This window comes from Botrytis cinerea, chromosome 1 (assembly GCF_000143535.2).
Source record: "Botrytis cinerea B05.10 chromosome 1, complete sequence".
Lineage (NCBI taxonomy): Eukaryota > Fungi > Ascomycota > Leotiomycetes > Helotiales > Sclerotiniaceae > Botrytis > Botrytis cinerea.
In genome coordinates this window covers 1,527,326-1,546,598 of record NC_037310.1, presented here as the reverse complement: position 1 = coordinate 1,546,598, position 19,273 = coordinate 1,527,326, and the positions used below count along the sequence as shown (strand labels likewise).

General features: G+C 42.8%; 5 protein-coding genes across 7 annotated transcripts; 2 read left to right on the top strand and 3 right to left on the bottom strand.

Annotated features, from left to right (window-relative positions):
- Positions 1-838: 838 nt before the first annotated feature.
- BCIN_01g04240 (hypothetical protein) lies at positions 839-2,757 on the bottom strand. 2 transcript variants are annotated; one of them, XM_024690448.1, is made up of 7 exons: positions 2,544-2,757; positions 2,408-2,483; positions 1,833-2,336; positions 1,705-1,778; positions 1,378-1,448; positions 993-1,319; positions 839-915 (listed from the first exon to the last, which is right to left on the bottom strand). In XM_024690448.1, the coding sequence occupies exons 1-6, from the start codon at positions 2,588-2,590 to the stop codon at positions 1,219-1,221; spliced, it is 873 nt and encodes a 290-aa protein (XP_024546217.1). In that variant the 5' UTR covers positions 2,591-2,757; the 3' UTR covers positions 839-915; positions 993-1,218. The 2 variants fall into 2 exon arrangements, with proteins under 2 accessions (XP_024546217.1, XP_001548997.1); XM_001548947.2 differs by having other exon boundaries at positions 839-1,319.
- Positions 2,758-3,372: 615 nt separating this feature from the next.
- Positions 3,373-5,056, bottom strand: Bcmet16. The gene has a single exon (XM_001548946.2). It carries the CDS (start codon positions 4,668-4,670, stop codon positions 3,744-3,746), a length of 927 nt encoding a protein of 308 aa, XP_001548996.1. The 5' UTR covers positions 4,671-5,056; the 3' UTR covers positions 3,373-3,743.
- A 3,132-nt stretch (positions 5,057-8,188) lies between these two features.
- BCIN_01g04220 (hypothetical protein) lies at positions 8,189-10,660 on the bottom strand. Of its 2 annotated transcripts, XM_024690447.1 has the most exons (3): positions 9,922-10,660; positions 8,361-9,836; positions 8,189-8,299 (listed from the first exon to the last, which is right to left on the bottom strand). In XM_024690447.1, the coding sequence occupies exons 1-2, from the start codon at positions 10,291-10,293 to the stop codon at positions 8,391-8,393; spliced, it is 1,818 nt and encodes a 605-aa protein (XP_024546216.1). In that variant the 5' UTR covers positions 10,294-10,660; the 3' UTR covers positions 8,189-8,299; positions 8,361-8,390. The 2 variants fall into 2 exon arrangements, with proteins under 2 accessions (XP_024546216.1, XP_024546215.1); XM_024690446.1 differs by having other exon boundaries at positions 8,189-9,836.
- A 177-nt stretch (positions 10,661-10,837) lies between these two features.
- On the top strand, positions 10,838-13,022 carry BCIN_01g04210 (hypothetical protein). Its single transcript, XM_024690445.1, has 6 exons — positions 10,838-11,133; positions 11,208-11,642; positions 11,696-11,992; positions 12,045-12,462; positions 12,520-12,633; positions 12,694-13,022. The coding sequence occupies exons 2-6, from the start codon at positions 11,474-11,476 to the stop codon at positions 12,884-12,886; spliced, it is 1,191 nt and encodes a 396-aa protein (XP_024546214.1). The 5' UTR covers positions 10,838-11,133; positions 11,208-11,473; the 3' UTR covers positions 12,887-13,022.
- A 2,808-nt stretch (positions 13,023-15,830) lies between these two features.
- Bchox5 lies at positions 15,831-18,414 on the top strand. The gene is made up of 3 exons (XM_024690444.1): positions 15,831-16,031; positions 16,085-17,609; positions 17,753-18,414. The coding sequence occupies exons 1-3, from the start codon at positions 15,862-15,864 to the stop codon at positions 18,338-18,340; spliced, it is 2,283 nt and encodes a 760-aa protein (XP_024546213.1). The 5' UTR covers positions 15,831-15,861; the 3' UTR covers positions 18,341-18,414.
- Positions 18,415-19,273: the final 859 nt, after the last annotated feature.

The window sequence follows — 19,273 nt, the reverse complement described above, 5'->3', positions numbered from 1 at the left end:
TCCATACTAGCACTTGAAGTAATAACATCAAAACCACTCAATTTCGTATCAAAACATCCCATGAAAGAGGAAGTCTGCATGGAGCCTCCATCATTGCCATGTATTTTCCCATCATCGAAGACATTCGGAGATACCCAGCTCACCTACTATACACCCCAAAGCCAGACTTGCTATCCACTCATCTCCTCCCTTGCGTTTCATCGAATGTTGTGACCATCCCATATGGCAAGTTCCCGGGTTCTCAATTACCTTGAGGGATCCAGGGCGGAAACTCTTCCACTTCTCAAAGATTGCAATATAAAATTGTCTCTCAAATTCAAACGACTAGGAACGGACCATTAGGTTGAAGTTACACAGCGGTAGGCTGCATTGCATTCCCGTCCATCAAGTTGGACAACGCAACAAGCGAGGATGTACCTATCCGTGACTTGATGAGCTTGTTCCTGCATGTGAGAATATCCCTTTCATTCAATGCCAATAGTATTGATGTGAATTTCTAGCTGTGAACACCCAAAGAAGTCAAGTTGACTTAAGTTTCTGAAGTCCGTTTCCAAGAGACAGCTCGTATTACTAACAACCAGCCTTGTTGCATATCTTGGGCAAGACCCCCATCAACAGAATTAACAAACGCACCGTTGATCACGGATACAATGCAGCAGCTCTATAGTACTGATAAATTTACTGTTCTCCGGATTCAAAGTGACTCGAATCTTGCAAGAGTACAAAAGATTTTACACGATAGACGGGGGTCTAGGGATTCCAGGATGAGATCTCTAGCTTTTCGTCATGTCTATGGAATCTGCCAATGAAAGAATGAACTCACAAGTACTTTTCAATTTGAATAGCCTTGATTTACCTAATGATATGGCTTTATATTGCACAATTTGCAGTTCATAATGCACGCTGTAAAATCATCTGTTTACTTCAAGTTATTGAAAAGAACAACGCAAATCATTAATAATTAACATCTTTTGTTTTTCGCCAAGCCATACCTGATTTCCACTCCATCGCTACCAATTTACCCACGCCATATTCACCGTCAAAAATCGACAGGAAGACAAACAAATGGTTACCAACAACCAGAAACCGCAAGGATGTTCACGCACAGATGAACATATGTGCTACAGGGGATCTTCCAAGCGAATTAACGAAGGAGTACGAAGACTGGCCGAAAGTTGCACCGTTTATGGCCAATTTCGGGACGCTGCAGAAAGTACTCTACTCGGATCTTAGAGCTTCTTTTTGCGCCTGAGGCGAAGAAATTTGAGTCATAGTCGTGCCGTTACCTTCGATATCGGCAGCCCACAATGCTGCGCCAACTGAGAGATCATTAGCACGGATGTAGGAGTAGAGTTGAAAGTGGGAGGGAGTAATTACCAGTGTTGGTGAATGAGAAGAGAATAGATGCAATGGGGACAAGCTCAAGAAGAGTTGCGACGGTTCCGAATCTACACGGAAGTTAGTTAGATAAAACCTGTACTGGTAGATCTTGACAAAAAGTGTTGTCGTATAGCTTTGTGATACCTGTCAAAGATGCATTTATAAAACTGGTATATGCAGGAAATAGGACAAACACTGATAGTAGCACTGCACTTGCCAGGTACAAATGCAATGCAGATATCAAAGCTGTGCATTTGATCTCTATAAAAACGAGGGGTATTGTGAAGAATAAATGAGGCGACATTAGAGGGAAAAAAAACTCACGATGTGTATGCCCCTGAGTGCTTCTTAAGCCACTCTTCTTTTTGTGCGCTAGACCATCCCTTCAATTGGAAATACTAATCACTCTGTCAGCTTAAATGTACATGTCAGAAAATGGTGTCGAAACATACTCTTGAATGGACCCCTTCACCTCTTTGTCGGCCCTGCAAACCAACGAAGACTACTGTACCAACAACTGGTATAAGGTTCAATGGCAGATACATCAAATATCTTACCAAGCCTCCAAAGCTATACTTTTGACCATATCCTTTAACAACCTTACCCAACTTTCTCATTGGGTCACCAAACTTTCCTGATTTGATCTCTCGTCCACCTTGCACGACTTCCGTTTGGCCTTTTGCCACCATTACCCCATCAAATGTATCAACAAGAGCATCTGCAATGAGGAAGTTCTTGGAAAGCATAGTGACAATTGTGCTAGATTCAGAGAGGGTCAAGAGAACCGCAGAGACTGCGGCGAGAGGTCCATCGGTGAAGATGAGAATGGCAAGTTGTGGTAGATAGGTAAACATGAACATCACAATTACGACGACGACGGAAAGGGACAGAGTGGGTACGAGCTTCGATAAGAGGGGTTTCCACAATGTGCGATGCGAGAGAAAGTAGAAGATTCCCTGTTTGAGGAATCGATTAGCTTGTAGTACGATAGAATAGTGAGAAAGATCTGATTTAGAATCCAACGTACTTTAATGGGGTAGAGGTAAGCTCCACTGATTGCTGCTGAGCGTGCCAACTCCTTTGCTTTATCAAAATCTTCCTTTCTATTGTTTGAAATCCATTAGTACTTCGAACAGATGGATAAAGCGTCAGAATGAACCTACGCAACCTCCTTGGCTTTGGCGCCTGCTTTTTCCATTGAACTCGACATTTTGGCTGTATTCTCGATTTTGACTGTGTGATAGTTGTTGGCACAATCACAGGATTGTGAGGTTATGAAAGAAGGAGAGAGAACCACAGAATTCGACAATAAGTATTGCTACCTAGGCACGAAGAAACTAAATGCCATGTTTTCTTTTCCATGCGTTCTAGAATTCCTGTAGCAAGAGCAAAAGCAGTGTCGTCATTATTCTTGGCATTGAGATCCCCGCGTAAGTGGCGACAGCGGCCGCTTTCCCCGCAATGATCCGAGCCGAATGCCGCAAACTCAATTTTCATCACTCTTGCCAAAATGCCGAACGCTACCCCAGTCTACTACCTACTTCGGGCGATAACAAGCCTCATCTCGTCCCCATTTGAAGCCCTGGCGTCTTTCATTAGACGATATCAATATTCTAGAACACCATAGTCGCCCCCTAGAATTTGAGAATCAGCTTCTCCACACTCCCCTGACCGCTGATACCAGTACAGATAGTGGCTTCGTTTCATAAGCTTCTAGATCTATTGTGGTGGTGAGATACGAATTAGGTTGCACACACAAGTTCAGACTTGTCTTACCCGGTAATCGGGATTCTTGTCAGCTCATACGTTTGATCTCTTGGGAAATGTGCCTTGGAGAAGATTGTCCTCAAACCTGCCTCTGGCTGTTTTCCAGACCTCGTCGGGCCACAACAAGATGACTTTTTCCATACATTTTAAGACATTGATTGTTTAGTGTTATCCTACGAGGGTGACTGTGACAAGACCATGTGTCACACCAGCACCAGTTTTCGGTGGCGACATATTATCGGCGACTTGAATCTTTCACTTCATAACACATCAAAACGACATCACAACAAGAGCTTGGATTGCATTAATGTAACTTTCATTAAGTCGTTTTCGCTATATAAAATAGCGGGACTGAAACTTTTGATGGCGGGCATCAAAAGAACGAGCCTCCAAGATCTAAACAGGACAAGAACCATTGTAAGGTATCATATGATTTCCCTTTATTTAAACGCCTGCAACTCCAATGCTCATAACTCATGTGTTTATACCACCGATGTTCCCCCTAAACTCCGACCATGAACGGTGTGCTGTAATGGAACGAGAAGATTGCTAAGAAAAAAAAACTGCGTCAGGCAAGATAGCGAGTGCTGATGACTTTAAACCCCGACAGTAATGTTTTCAATCTTCCCTTCCCTAACCTGGACCTTTTCCAATGCTGCGGAAAGTTCCTCTTGTTGTTTCTTTTGTTCCATTTCGTACAGGTATTGTGCATACTTCGATCGTTTGTTGTGAATTCCGCACTCGGTCTTCTCAGTGCCCTTCCATCTTCCAGCACGTTCGTCCTCCCCTTCCTTTACTGGCTCAGTTGAGTGCCAATCTCCAACACTCTTGTATCCACGATCCAACAAGTCGTTGTATGGGACATCATTCTCCTTGATATAGTTTTGTACCTCCTTGAAGCTCCATCCTGCCAAAGGGTTGATCTTAATCAAGCCAGCTTCGTCCACCTCGACGATGTCCAAGCTCTCTCTCTTTGCACCTTGACTTCTTCTTCTGCCAGTCAAGACTGCAGCAACATCTAACTCACTGTATGCTCGTTGAGCGGGTTCGACCTTGGCAACCCAATCATACAAATCGGCGTTGGTCTTCCATAGCTCTTTACCATGCTTTCCCTCGAACTCTCCAACATTTTGGCAACCTTCTGGCTTATAAACATGCAAGTTTACGTTTGGGTATTTAGTCTTGGTCTTCTCAACCAATTCAAGTGTTTCGTTGAAGTGATACAAGGTGTCAAGGAAGATAGCATCGACGCTTGGTAGCTCTGGTGTTTCCTTTTGAAGCTTACTTAACATGTCAAGTGTGACAAGACCTGTTACTCCAAAAGCAGTGGTTTGGTAGAGGTTTGGAAAGGTTATTTTGGCCCATCGGAGAATGTCTATGGGTTGAAGGTTGTTGAGTGATGCATTGATGAACTTGAGGTGAGGCTTTGTGAGGACGATTTGGGGAAGAGAGCCTTGAGAAGATGCTCCAGAAGCATATCCCGACTCGTGATTCGAGGCAGATGATTCGCGGTGGTGTCCCATGTTGATGTATGTTTCGGTTGAGCGAAGGAAGAAAACTTTTTATTGAATTGTGATAGCAAGTCAAATACAGGCAAACAAACTTTTTCTTAAGTTATTGCTTTTGTTTAAGAGAAAAGAGTAAAAGGTATAAAGTTGACAACAGGTTGAAAGCTGAAAGAGGAAAGTGATATCAAAAGTCCAGCAGTAATAAATGGCACAATTATCTTCTCGATGGTGTGATCCGATCTAGTCTCACACGTTGCAAGAGAATACGATGAAGAGATATGATGCGGGATAATGGTATGTTGTGTATATTATATAAAGTAGAGAGTATGATCACACAATGCAAAAGAAGGGGAAGAGGAAGTAAAGTAGGAAAGATGATTCGAGTGCTGGTATATACTCTCTTGGTACATCTCTCCCATCGACAATTACAAAAGAAAAGTGGACCATCACACAAAGCACGACATTTCATTATTCTTACAAAGACGGACTTTTTGCACTTTTCCAGGCAAAGGCAAGTAATCATTCTTTCATTACCGCATTGCCGTGCCATAACTCCGTGGGCACTGAGCAGTAAGTGCTGTCGCGGAGGCTTGAGGAAGGCCTGGTTGCCTCATTTTGCCTTATTTTGAGAATTTGATATGGCGTGATAGACGCTAGTAAGGATTGAGGTCTTATCGATTTTTTATGCTTGTTTTGTTTGGTGAACCACTTTCGAGACTTTACTGAAAGAGGTAGAGGTTTATGAGGCTGCGATGCAAGAGAAGGTTCTTTATTCCTCTTTGGTTCCTGAATCTCGGGTCCTGTGTGTATCGAATTGTCAATTGAGGGTTTTGGGGGTGAGATTTTATGGTGGCAAATTTTATACTCTTTTTTTACTATTTTTTACTCGCTTTTACTTAATGTTACAAATTTTAACTGATTCGGTGTTTTTAATTTCTATTTAAGATAAACCTGCGTCCTTCATTGCATCGATCTTTCGATGTTCACTCACGCATTGAGTCTTCACTACTAGGAAGCGTCTGATGCTAAACTTGACCAAGATCAATTTCCCTCATATCGAAAAGTCGATCCTCAAATCATCTGCTCGGTAATCGGATAGTGTGGACAACCCCTGCCGATTACTTTCACTTGTGTCATTGTTGACAAAAAGCACGACATTTCACGTGATATGGCAACTTCACTGCTTACAAATGTTTTTTTTCGGTGGAGTTTACATCTTTGATGCAGATTGAGGAAGCCGAAGTTTCGCAGGGCGCACATTCATTGGTAATTGGAGGTTCTCGGATGCTTAAGAGTTTGAAGTTCTTATCTTTTCTATGGAGTAGAATCTTTTGCTTTGATTTATGGGGGTCAATATTCTACAAATGAAGAGTATAACTGGACATTTGATGCGTGAATCGTTTGGACCGGTGCGGAATTTCTGTGGTGTCCGGTAACGGTAACGGTAAGGGTCGTAGACTCGTAGCATGTTTTTGTTCTAGTGGATGATTCTTTAGCCAGGAGAAGACAGAGGCTAGCGAAGTCTCACTCAATGTCGCTCAGTACAGTCCATCAAGAGAGCATATCCAGGGTTCAGTATCAAACGTTTGAACACGGAGGATGTGAGTGATGGTGAAGAATCCCCACGGATAATTTATTTCACAATATCACTCACTCAGTTGATGGTAGATTTGGCTGTCAATATTCCAACCCGTATCCAGTTATGCAATTCTATCTCAACACCGTACAACACATATTCGTGAAATCAACTTCGCTTCCTAGATCGCAGCAACATCAACCTTGACCCTTCACGCTACACAACATGATTACCCATATACTCAAGTATCCGCACACGTACATCCGATCATCATCCGACGATTGAGAAAGATTCAAGTATGTAATCTGTTCTATCATTCATGCACACATCAGATTGTGAGGTTGGGCACTGCTACAGATTGGTAGATGTCAGCGGGCGGAGCAGTCGGATGATAGATGATGAATACTGGACAATATCCACTATTGAATACACAGACTTGTTGACTTGTGGAATGGGATTGAAAAGGGAGAATGAACGGATTTTCTTCTCGGTGCTTCTTATTGCAGTGCTGTTTTGCTGAGGAAAGAAAGAAAGAAAGAAAGAAAGAAAGAAAAATCGGTATAGTAGTCATGTGATATCCATCCCCTCCCCAATCTTGTTTGTAAATGCGTACATGATGCTTAAAATCTATATCTCTAATCAACTTCTCCCCGTCTAATGTGAAATCAATAATCTTTCTCAAACCTTTAATGGTTGATATGTATGGTAAAGCACTAGGTACTCGTATTTCACACGATTCATTACGATTCCCTTTCTCAACCCTCTTTGTCTTGTCCCCAAACCAAACCAAACCCCTTTCCGGCTGTTTTCTTTGTCTGAAGTCTTCGAACTCCAGGTGTTCGAGTACACACCATGATTACTCTGCAAATGCACACGCTGCTGAATCTACGGGGCGTTCAACTCGGTTTCTCATCTCACTCTTAACATCTATTTTTATCGTCGAAATGAAATCACTATACTGAACGCAAACTCGTCGGGAATATCCGGCTGTGAAGAAAGAGAATGGTATGCCTGACTACATTGGCGAGAGGAGATTTTGCTGTGTTCAATTCTGAGATTATATTGTTTTGTGTGTGTTTATCTTTGCAGAAATAAATAGATGATATCGTTCTCGTTCGTTGATAAGTTTTGATTAATTGATGATTGCGAGCGATATGGAGGGGGGTGGGGTCGTCTAATTCTCAAGTATCGAATTAAGAGTTGGTGGTTACTTGTTAATTGGACTTGGTATTGGTAGTATATATGTCTGTATTGTATGTTTGTGTGGAGGATCAACCAACTACTTTCGATCGTGTCCTTCATCTGCTCATTCCATATATGACTACTTAGCTACTACCTAACTATCACACACACGACGGCGACCTGAAAAGCAAATCCGCACTTTGCACTCATGTTAAGGATAGATGAACCTGGGGAATGAAGACATATAAATCGATTCGAAAAATCATACACAACCCCCTATCTTCAGTTATGCTCCCTGAGAAATATGTTGAGATGTTCTTAATTTCCTGACCTGACCTTCTAGATGCTAAAAAGGCTTTGCTATTTCATTGCCGTCGGGGATAGTAAGTTGTAATAGTAGAAGAAATCGGTATACACACGCACTAGGTTCATTCCCCCTCCTTTCTTGCGTCCTGTGTACTCACCTTGCAGCTTTATGTATGCAATATATCGATAATTTTGTGCTTGTTGCTAAATCCACAAGAACGCTCACTTCTGCTATCTTTTACACATAGCTCAGGGGACTTTTAGATATCATTTAATCTTCTGTTTGGGAGAATGGGGGAAAACATGTACTACTACTGCTTCTCAATGAGATTAGAGAGATGCAGCTTGATGACTCCTGAATATTGGAGAATGTTAGGATTGTGTCAAGGAAAGAACCACCAATTTTTTTTTGAGAAAATACGAGATAAACATGGTTTATTATGGTTGATTAGACTCTCGGTGCGAGTAATGACTGTTTTCAATATATTCATGTTTCTTCTTGTTATAAAGCACTAGCTCTGGTATCTTACTTCGGATGGGTTTCACAATACCTGGTAAGGTCATAAGCAAATAGAAGGTACTTATAAAGGTTTTGTGTTAACTCTGAGAATAAATCTTCGAGATAAATGATGTTCACACACCTCCCAGCTTTCTCCCTCCAAACCCCTCCTTTAAAACCCAGTTATAACCCTCTCAAACCTCGGTACATCCCTCCTAAACTTTTCTGGTTCATCCCTCGCTCCATCTTTCCAATACTCATACTCCATCCACACGTTTTCCGGCATCTGTTCCTCCGTCGCCTTTAACCAATTTCCCAGCTCAGGCGCAAGCGGTACAACTCCCGTTTCCAATACATATTCATCCCAAAGTTTGATCAACTCTTTCAATTTCTCCGGCTGTGCATCAGCTAAATCATGTATTTCTCCAGGATCAACAGAAAGATCATATAATTGCCATTTTTCGGTTCCCTTGGGCTTGGGTATAAATACGATTTTCCAAGATCCTTTGCGCAGAGCAGCTCGGCCGCAGGTTTCCCAGCCGGAGATAAATTCTTCGGCATGGATGCGAGGGGATGTGCCAGATATAAAGGGTAGCATGGATTTACCACGCATAGGTACGATTTCTCGTCCTTGATATGTGGGTGCCGGGTGCTGGGTTCCGGCCATTTCGAGGATAGTGGGCGCGAGGTCCATTACGGTGGCGAAATTGTGCGTTATACTATTGGAAGTATGGGTATTGAAATTTGAGGGGAATTGAGCAACGAAGGGAATCCTGACGCCCCCTTCGGTGGTATAGGCTTTGTAAAGACGACTAGGTGCAGTAGCAGCTTGTGCCCAGCGAGGTCCATACCAGATGAAACTATCTCCGTTCCCGAGATTCTCTAAACTATTGTTATAGTATTTCTGTAAGTGTTGGATCATGCTTCCTTGGACAATAGGATAAGCTTCATAAGCAGCGCCTTCAGCACCGTTGTCTGACATGAAACATATGAAGGTATTATCCAGTTCTCCAGTTTCCTCTAGATACTTGACCACGCGTCCAACGTTATAGTCGATACATTCAACCATCGCAGCGAATACTTCCATTGCTTTACACGACTTTGCTTTTTCTTCTGCAGTGAGATCGTTCCATTCTTTCACTTCATCTGCAACAACTGGATGGGGCTCCACATCTGGTGATATCAGTCCGAGATCTTTGAGCCGTTGAAGGCGCTGCAAACGAAGCGCATCGGGTCCAGCATCATATACTCCTTTATACTTTGCCACAAATTCTGGCGGAGCTTGTAATGGCCAATGAGGAGCCGTGAAAGGGAAGTAGCCAAAGAAAGGTCTCTCATCTTTCTTCTCATCTTTCTCTTTCAAATATTTGAGCATCTTGTCTCCATACCCATTACTTGAGTACCAATCCTCGGGTAACTTCTTGACATATTCACCATCCTCACTATGGAGTGCTATGAAACTCATCGTCATAAACTCAGGGATTTGATCGGGAGCATGAAGTTGAGGTTCATAGCCATAGTGATTACTGCAAGCGGGGAGATGAGCAAAACTTCGCTCAAATCCACGGGCTTTTGGTGAACGCTCGGGGGTTAGCCCGAGATGCCATTTTCCAGCCATCTACGTGGGTTAGCTAAATGTTAGGTATCACATTACCATGATGGCGATTATCATGAGGAGAGAAAATAAAGAAAACAAAATATACCAAAGTCAAATATCCATCATCTCTCAAAATTTCCGGTAATGTAGCAACCTTCTCATTCAAGTACCCTTCATACCCTGGCATACCTCTCTGCGGTGCCGTCGACATCTTCCCACTCGGGTCGTTTTGCCCGGAGATATTGGTCCACTCGATTAAGTTTCCGAGACCGGCAATATGATGATCGGTACCTGTCATTATCATTGCTCGTGATGGAGAACACGCGGCTGCAGCATGGAAATCTGTAAAGCGGATTCCGGCCTGTGCTATTTTGTCGATGTTTGGAGTGTTGATCTCCCCTCCAAAACACGAGAGATCCGAAAACCCTAAGTCATCGGCGACAATCACGAGGAAATTGGGACGTTTTGGGGAGGACATTGTGAATCGAGGATAGAGTGAGGCTCAAGTCTGGTATGGTGTTTGTGGCTCGATTTCAAAGGGACCTGAAGGATAAAGGAGAAACAAATAGAGTATGACACGAGTTCAATGTTGAGTCCGTCCAATTTTCAGCAAAGAAATCTTACCTCGAAGAAACTCACATAATTGTACTTACGAAAGATCAGATGATGTTCCCTCTGTTGGCCAAGTGTCAAAGCATTAGCGGCATGCTCGTCGCGTTACAATCCACAAGTATTCGTAAGAGAGTGGACTGAGTACTTCCATAAATGCTCCATGATTGGAGCAGAGCTCTAAATCCATTCACAGATAGATTGATCAACAATACATATGCAGTGGTTTCAATCTCAGATGATGTTGCAGTCTTCGGAAGTATAATTCCATAATCACTGACCATAAAAGTGGATCGTAATCTATCTTCATCCAATCACATACATATCAGACAAACACCAATGTACCCCGCACGAAATGGATTGCGCGGTCCAGTAAAATAGATCGTCCCCCTTGTCGCTCTTCCCCATACTATGTAACCTCATCATCGAATTGGATATGCCTGTCAAGACGTGATTCATGCTTGTGATGACCACATGAGATGCGCGAATCATAAGCAGAATGCTGGAAATGACTGAAATCTACTTCAAATACATACAACTAGATGAAAGTCCCGAAGATTTAGCATTGTGATGTGGAATGTTTAGATCTTGTCTAATTTTTGACCAAAGTAGTCATCATGAAGAATTCAACACTTGGCAAAATAAGAGCGTACTGGCTGGCAAGCGTAGTTTGCATGGGAGGATTTCTATTTGGTTATGATAGTGGCATGTGTGTATCCCTCTATTTCTTGCTCACCTGCTTGTATGTTTGCTCGATTGTTTCATCTACTAACAGTCATATAGTGTTGGTGGGTACATCGTGGTGAATTCGGCACAGTAGTATAAGTACGGAGTTTTAACGATGAATAGGTGGAGTCTTGACTCTCAAATCTTTCGTTAATGATTTCAAATATTCGACCGCTCATGCAACTCGCGTGAGTTCTCTTGCTGTTGGCCTGCAGCAAGCGGGTGCTTTTGTAGCATGTTTCTTCATATGGCCCATTGCGGATCGTATCGGGCGCAAACTTTCATTGCAAATCGCTTCGTTCATTTTCATTATTGGTGCCATAATGGAAACTGTCAATTCTCATAGCATGGCAGTATTTTATGCTGGGAGGGTCATTGCTGGCGTAGGCCTTGGAGCTGCCAGTGTGGTTGTTCCAATGTTTAATGCGGAGATGGCACCGAAGGAATTGCGAGGACAGATTGGGAGCTTTTTCCAATGGTTTTACACTTTTGGTTAGTTTGAGTGGAGTGATGAAGCACCCGAACGGGTTTTAACATTAACATAGGAATATTTACTTCGTACTGGGTTGATTATGCCATGGCCGAAGTAGTCCCTTCTGTGTCCAGACAATGGCAAATTCCCATTGGTCTCCAGATTATCCCAGCAGGTCTCCTTGGTTTTGGAATGTTTACTTTGAAGGAAAGTACCCGTTGGCTTACCAAGAAAGGAAGACATGATGAGGCTTGGGAAAGTTTGAAGTGGATTCGAGCAGATGGATCGCAAGCTACACTTGAAGAGATGGAAGAAATTCGTGTAGGCGTCGAAATGGAACAAAGAGCTACCGAAGGATTTCACTTTAAGGGTATGTTTCGTCGTCTTCTTGACAAAGTGAAGCGAACACTAATATTCTATAGAACTTGTTGAAAGGGATAACTTCAATCGTATTTTCACAGCATTCGCTATATTCACAGCTCAGCAAGCTACAGGTGCAACGGCGTTTGCTTACTATGGGCCGCAGTATTTCAAACTGCTCGTTGGCGGTGGAAATCGAGATTTATTACTAACTGCCATATTTGGTGCAATCAAAATAGTAGCCTGTGGAGTCTTTGTACTCTTTCTCTCCAATCGCATTGGTCGAAGGGCAGCTTTGATCGGTGGTGCAGTTTTCATGAGTGCTTGTCAAATTACAACTGCAATTGTGGTCAAAGAGCTTCCAGCCACCAAGACTGCAGGTGTCACAAGTAGTGGAATTGCGACAGTGGCTCTCATATACATGTTTGTCATTGCATATAATCTTTCATGGGGACCGCTACCATGGCCATATGTGTCTGAGTAAGAACTTTCTACTCGTGCCTTCATGTCCTTGCAATTTGTTAACCTCTGATGCAGAATCTTTCCAACGAGGATTAGAGAACCTGGTATTGCAATTGGAGTCTCATCCCAATGGCTTTTTAACTTCGTGTTCTCCCTAACAACTCCGTATATGATTGAAAATCTCGGCTGGTAAGCAATACACACATATCCTAGAAGCCAGAATTTGTGAGAAAATTAACATAAAACTAGGGGTACATTCCTACTCTGGGGTTTGTTCGATGGCATAATCGCAGTTGTCTCATTCTTTTTCTTGCGCGAAACTCAAGGGTTAAGTCTAGAAGAGATAGCACACAATGATTATGGGAGAGCAACGACTTTCAAAGAGGACGATATCTTAGTTGAACATGGTCGGACGACAAATTATGGATCGGCATCTAAATGAGAGACTAGAAAATTCACCATACTAATAATGATGAATGGGAATATAGATGATTTCAGATTGGAATACAACAGTCCAACTCAACTTAATTGCACGTAGTGGTTACACTTTAGGCTTAATTTAATTCAAGGTTACACCATCAAAAACATGTTAAAGTAATAAAACTGCTTTCAATAATTGTGAATTTTCGTCCAATTTATGATCTTCTATTCTAGATTCCTACTGGACAATTGCAGAAGTCTACCAGTAAATAAATCCGCCACAAACTATGACCCCAGTCACAACTCTATGCCGGTTGTTGCTAGTTTTGAAAAGAACTAGACACTTGAAGGCCAGCAAAGGCCCGTGCTGAGTCGCTACGTAACCCCTTATCTAGCGCTCCAATTAGAATAAGCAAATCGAGCTCTATACTCTGAAATGACAATTGAACGTACTGGATAAAGGCGCGGCATATATGCATTGTTGTATGCATAATTTACCATTTAGTCTGCTCCTTTCCCCCTGTAAATTGTGCATCTTTGAGCTAACGTACTGCTTTTAGGTTTTTGGCAGGCCTGCGATGCTTTCTCTTTCGAGTAGCAACGACTAGATGCCGTGTTGATGATGCCAATATAGTGTATACATATGTTCCCATCTATTGTTCATCTGAAATCTCCGTTCTTTAGCTCATTTGGTGTTGTAGATCGTTCTGCAGTATATTTCTGCATCATTTCACATCTGTGAACCTATCATCTAGATACACTAGCACTTGAAAATTATATCCATCTCATATATGATGGAACTGCAATAGATGCTGTACTTCTAGCTGTACTATATGAGCCTTTTCTTATATGTATTCGTTCCTGTCGTTTCGGAGATTTCGAATCCTGGCCCTTGCTTTTCGACTCTGTCCGTCTCATCTACCACTCTAGAGTGATAGATTGTAGAACATCTCTACTATGCTGATCTTTGTTCTCGTAAAATGATATGTGCGACGGCAGTTTGACGATATATTTCGGATCATTGCTCTGAATTTCAGACTTGCTAATTCAGTTAACCTTCATCAGGTTGTACAACAAGGAATATACTAAAGGATTCGCTTCGCACTGATGCAGAAGCTATAGCGTCCTGAAGCGAATTCTACTGTGAAGATAATTGTCGTTGAAAGGGGGGTGGGAGAAATAGTGACTATCCAAATAAACTATCTGAATAGCAGAATTGCGCGAAGGCTCGAGATGAATGACTTGGTAAATTTTCGTAGCGGTAAGATGTCGATAGTTTGTGGGGTATCTGCGCATTGCTAACAAAAATTCGAATAGATGTAGTGCAATATATCGCAATTATACCAGAATATGGAGTAGGGTGATCAATCGAGGCTCTGTCTCTCATCGTGCACCTCATCGTGCACGCGTAGACATTATTCGTCTCGTTTCGCATTCATTCGTACTCCTGCCTTCCTTTATACCCTTTCGTGTGTTCTTTTGATGTATTTCTTCACGCCCTTTATGTTTCTCCAGCCCTCGCGCCTTTGGGATATTGGGATCGGTTTTGAAATAACGGTCCTAGATAATTGGAATGCAAAGGGAACCTGCTAGTATTAGATGAGCTAGGAGAGAAACTTAGTATATGTGAGCATGCTGCTCTACAACTGTGGTCTCTTTAAGAATGAATTTTCATACGAACTTTCAACTTGAGTTTGATTTGTCTCTCTCTTTGTCTTCTTTTGGCTGGATTTGCCATTCTCTGCTATCTAATCCAGGTTTATCGCGCATTATTTCCATCTCTCTATTGTCTTCTTTCGATTCCTATCTCTTTCGATCGGTATATTCCCGCTGATACATAGATAATGTCTAAAAATCTCTTGATCAAAGTCGTTAATGGACTGAAAGTCTGTCAATAGAATGTCAATCTGCATCAAGATCACGCGTGTTCTATGAAGGGATGAATCTTGGCTATGATTGATGGCAGAAATTTGTAGCAAAACATTCAGGATTTGTACAAGGTGGCTAGTAAGTAGAGGAAAATTAGAAGGAGGTCACGTATGAAAGCAAAGGAATACCTGCGCTCGGGCAGAGAAGAGAGGTCGCGCTAATTGGAGAATCCTAAGAATCGCAACTAAGAACCACATTGGTGCCTCGCAATTAGACAATCGACAACGCCACGATAGCTAGCTAGATGGAGAGATCTCAGCCAACTGTTCCTCGGGACTGGCTCAAGTTCAAGTAGTAGAGATCATGTGCCATGTATTAATAGACTTGTACTGTCAACAACACCGTAAACCACGAGGTGCACGGGTCAAAAAAACCGTAACAAACATCTCTGCCATACTGTCCCTCTTGCTTCAATGTTCTAACCGTCGCGCTAGCAACAATACACCGCGCTAGTGATTGAAGCATCAGCGACTTCAAGACTCTGCTTAGATATAAGCTTCCCAACGCGCGACCTCTGAGAAAATCATTAACACATACTTTTGGATATCTAAAGTACTTTCTAACAAGACAGCAACCAACTCCCTACTTTGACTACTTCTAGTCTCTTTAATCCAAAAACAAACAAATTTGTTACCTTCAACACGATCTGTCTTTCTTGTCGACAGCCTGCAGCTCTACGATTCTTCAATCTGCAACGTATCTGATAAACTCACGAAGAGCCCCTGATAAACCCACTATTGTCATCTAGAATAAATCTAGGTGAATACCAGACGCCGTTTACCGACGGAACACCTCGCTTTTTTTATTAAGAATATTTTCACAACAGAAGTCGAAGGACTTTCAAAGGTTAGAACATTCTCATGCTGTTCTAAAGCCCCCTTGAGATATCATCAAGTCTGCTCCACGAATAAAAAGCTAACCTTTTTGATGCAGTGAGATACTGAGAAAGCATCTCGAGCATTTATAACAAGAAACTAATTCTACCAACACCGGTAAGAAACACATCCAACATCCCAATCCTATTAAACCTTTGGATTGGAGCTAAAAATTAAAAGAGAAATAGACAAGATGCCTAAAGACAACCAACACATCACTTTTCTCAACAACTACTTCAACAGTCTCCTCAATCCTGACATCTTGACGGAGACAACAAAACAGACTGCGATTAGATGCAATGCAGCACACATCCCACCTACAACTTCAGGTGTTGATGGTGTCGATTCGCAGATTGTCGGAAGGTATGAGTGAACTCTTATTCTTATGATTAGTCACGAAGCTAACATAAACACAGACATATCAGCGAATGCCGAAGACGCGCTCGTAACCAACCTCGAGCAGAGCGCATCCAACAGTGGCAGTTAGCAATCCTCCAAGCCGCCTACGCAGTCGATCATTATCCATCCCCAGGAGAAAGAATGAAATTGATGTATCAAACCGGAATGAGCTATAGGCAGATCAAGAATTGGTTCGAACAAAAGGCAAAGATGCTAAAGAAATCAGGCGGAGGTCCTGTCGGTCCAACATCCAGCAGCAATAAATATTCAACCAAGATGTGGAAGGCATATTTTGCAAATCCACTTGGCTATGTTCAGAAGTTGTTGAACGGCGAGATCGATCCTGTGACTGGTGCCGTTATTGGTCAAGCAGCACCCGGCTTGCCTAATGCACCTGCGAATGGGCCCGCTAATTCTATCAACGGAAATAATGGTCTAGTAGCCTTGGCACCTGGTACGACTGTTGTTCCCAATCTCGATAATCAATCTGGTTATCAAAATGGTGAAGGTGGCTTCTCTAATTTACAACCACCACCACAAAGTCAGATGTACCAGTATGGGCAGCCCGGATCTCCTGATACGCAGCCTGCAGCACCATATATCGAAGTAAACCAGCAGGCTCAACCCGAAAACTCAAATCTGCAGGCACCACCACATTACCAGGCGCCTCAACAAAAACAACATGGGCCCCAGCAGATTCCCATGTATACTCGGGAGCAAAACGTGGTGTATACCATGCCACCAACCCAGTCTGCGAACTCGGGCATCAGTAGTTACGCAGCTGGGCGAAGCTACGAAGTGAGTAGAGTTCAACCAGCGCCTCAACAGGAAGCTTATCCAGGGGCATACACCGCCGACACCATCTCTCATGATGTAGCACCGGCCTTATTCGATGGCATTCAGCAAACTTTGCCATACCAGCACAGATACGGCATGCCTGTAAGCTCCCAGTCTGTCATTCCATGCGATCCATTCGCAAATCAGGATGACAATGAAGAGGAGTATGAGGAAGATTGGCAGAGAAGACATGTGTCATTTTATCCTCCGGCGGCACAAGGTCATGCTATGCAGTATATGCCAGTATTACCGCAAGCTTCAGGGATTCCGATGGGGCAACAACCATTTAATGGGCATGTTGCCCAATCTAATGATCCTGCCCGAAAGAGGAAGTCGACTCTTGATGACGACGAGCTTAACCAGGGCCCATATGCCGCCCATTTGAGAAAGCGACCTCGTCAAGCCTCCGGTTCTAGACTTTTTGCTCCATCTGCAACAGGAAACTTTGCTGGAGCTGAAAGTAGGATGGCTGATACAAGAAGGCCAGCCAAGAGACTGAGGGCTATGAGACCAACTCTAAAGACCCGTCGTCGACCAATGCCTGGCCAGTCCGAAATTCGAAGGAGTTCCTGGAGTTCGACTGAAGACGCCATGAATTCATCTTTCGATAACAGTGGCGCGAGATGGTCTCCTCCTGAGCCCTCAAAGTTGAATATCTGCCATGGTAGTCCTTATGAGGAGAACACAGCTGAATTGGGAATGACAGTAAGTTTTATTAGTTCTTCTAAATGATACTATCACATCCCTTTCATCCTCCTGTATCCTCTCACTTCTTTATCTATTTCTGAGTACAAATTTCCTTTGTGAATGTTTCCTGATCGACAATTACTGACCTTTCAAAATTAAAGTCTCCTAATATCCGAACTCCCAATATCCGAACTCTTGATGTCCGAGGCTCGGATGTCGAACCACAACCTCTTGACCCTCTCCTCTTCGGATACGAACAAGACGGTCTCAACAGTGGCACAGAAGAAGTTTCTGGACAACTACTTGAGGGCTTTCCAACATCTACCCCAACAATCGGTGCAGAAAATGTAGGACAGTATGTCACGGAGAACATCACAGAGCGAGTGACACAACAAGGCAATACGACCGCCCCTGCAAGAACTCCAAGTCCTGCCTTTGAATATCCTGTCAGCATCTTAGATGGAGATTGGGAAGCTGACTCGACAGCTCAAGACCCTCAACTACAACAGGATTCTGCATTCCTACAAGGAGGAACTCAGGAGCTTGAGTTGTCGGCTGAAATACCTTCAGTGCCAGAGAATGCATTGAATACACAGGATGCCGAAAACTTCGAAAACCTGCTTCCTGTGCCAGACATGAATGCCCTAGAGCAATCTTTTCTGCAAAACGGAGAGTTCGATTACTCGGCCTTCCTGGGCAACGAAAGCCTTTTCGAGCATTGGGATACACCCAATCTCGATAACAATTGATTCCAGAAAGGCGGACCTGGCGGTAATCACTAGAAAAAGATGGGAACCCCGTATAATGTTGGATATATGATACACGGAGGAAAGGATTGCACTGTTTCGAGGCTTGGACCAGATTTGAAGATACCCGGCGCACATTGTCTGTTTGAATGAAGCTGTTATAGCATGAAGAAGACCACGGATCCTGTAGAATTTTCCATGATCTATCTGCGATGTACTTAAAAAATCTACATAAATCAAAAATCATAAAAGTATTTTGTTCAGAATTATAACAAATCCCATCAAATGTGTTATCTATTCAACCCCGACTTTCAATTGTGTGTATAAATGTATATTGTAATTGTATTTGTATGTGCCTGGCCCTCAGAAAAACATCACCAGAAGTGTAATAACTTCCGACTTCTTTGAAGACTAGCTTGACTGTGTTCGGTAGACGAGAATTGTAAAAATGGAGATAAGTCTGTGGAAGACACCTGGAAACCGGTATTGATAGTCGTAGAATCGACTGTGAAGGGAAAACTATCAATGCGAAGCTCGTAGTCAGTCCTGTCTCGTAGATGATAAGGGTAGTTTGGGCTTACACTCAAGAACAAGGAGGAACTCATTCTTTCGTATTGACCAAATTTGAAACCCTTTGAACCTCCATCTTAATGCTCCAACTTAGACTTCCAAACTTGAAATCGCTGCAATAATTTTGGTCCGCGGCTTTGTGCCTGTATTTTTAAGTGATCGAAATTTCGAGGTCGCATCCTGTTACGAACAGGGATGTGATCTGGATTTACCTAGGCAACCAATTTTGATAAGAACGAGGCGTTAGACAAAAGATAAGCGAGATGAAGATCAATGATTTCAATACACCCCACTATCTTACCACTAACTCCCGAACAAATCTAATCAGCTTCAAAGATTTGATCCCTGCATTTTGATTAACTATAA

What these genes read in the sequence shown, in the direction of transcription:
- BCIN_01g04240 (XM_001548947.2), bottom strand. Translation starts at nt 2,590, where the DNA reads ATGTCGAGTTCAATGGAAAAAGCAGGCGCCAAAGCCAAGGAGGTTGC. An exon ending in GCCAAAGCCAAGGAGGTTGC is followed by an intron (nt 2,484 to 2,543) that starts GTAGGTTCATTC and finishes TTCAAACAATAG; the next exon opens with AAAGGAAGATTTTGATAAAG. An exon ending in CTTACCTCTACCCCATTAAA is followed by an intron (nt 2,337 to 2,407) that starts GTACGTTGGATT and finishes TTCCTCAAACAG; the next exon opens with GGAATCTTCTACTTTCTCTC.
- Bchox5 (XM_024690444.1), top strand. Translation starts at nt 15,862, where the DNA reads ATGCCTAAAGACAACCAACACATCACTTTTCTCAACAACTACTTCAAC. An exon ending in GATTCGCAGATTGTCGGAAG is followed by an intron (nt 16,032 to 16,084) that starts GTATGAGTGAAC and finishes ACATAAACACAG; the next exon opens with ACATATCAGCGAATGCCGAA. An exon ending in CAGCTGAATTGGGAATGACA is followed by an intron (nt 17,610 to 17,752) that starts GTAAGTTTTATT and finishes TCAAAATTAAAG; the next exon opens with TCTCCTAATATCCGAACTCC.
- Bcmet16 (XM_001548946.2), bottom strand. Translation starts at nt 4,670, where the DNA reads ATGGGACACCACCGCGAATCATCTGCCTCGAATCACGAGTCGGGATAT.
- BCIN_01g04210 (XM_024690445.1), top strand. Translation starts at nt 11,474, where the DNA reads ATGGAAACTGTCAATTCTCATAGCATGGCAGTATTTTATGCTGGGAGG. An exon ending in CCAATGGTTTTACACTTTTG is followed by an intron (nt 11,643 to 11,695) that starts GTTAGTTTGAGT and finishes ACATTAACATAG; the next exon opens with GAATATTTACTTCGTACTGG. An exon ending in CGAAGGATTTCACTTTAAGG is followed by an intron (nt 11,993 to 12,044) that starts GTATGTTTCGTC and finishes AATATTCTATAG; the next exon opens with AACTTGTTGAAAGGGATAAC.
- BCIN_01g04220 (XM_024690446.1), bottom strand. Translation starts at nt 10,293, where the DNA reads ATGTCCTCCCCAAAACGTCCCAATTTCCTCGTGATTGTCGCCGATGAC. An exon ending in ATGATGGATATTTGACTTTG is followed by an intron (nt 9,837 to 9,921) that starts GTATATTTTGTT and finishes TAACCCACGTAG; the next exon opens with ATGGCTGGAAAATGGCATCT.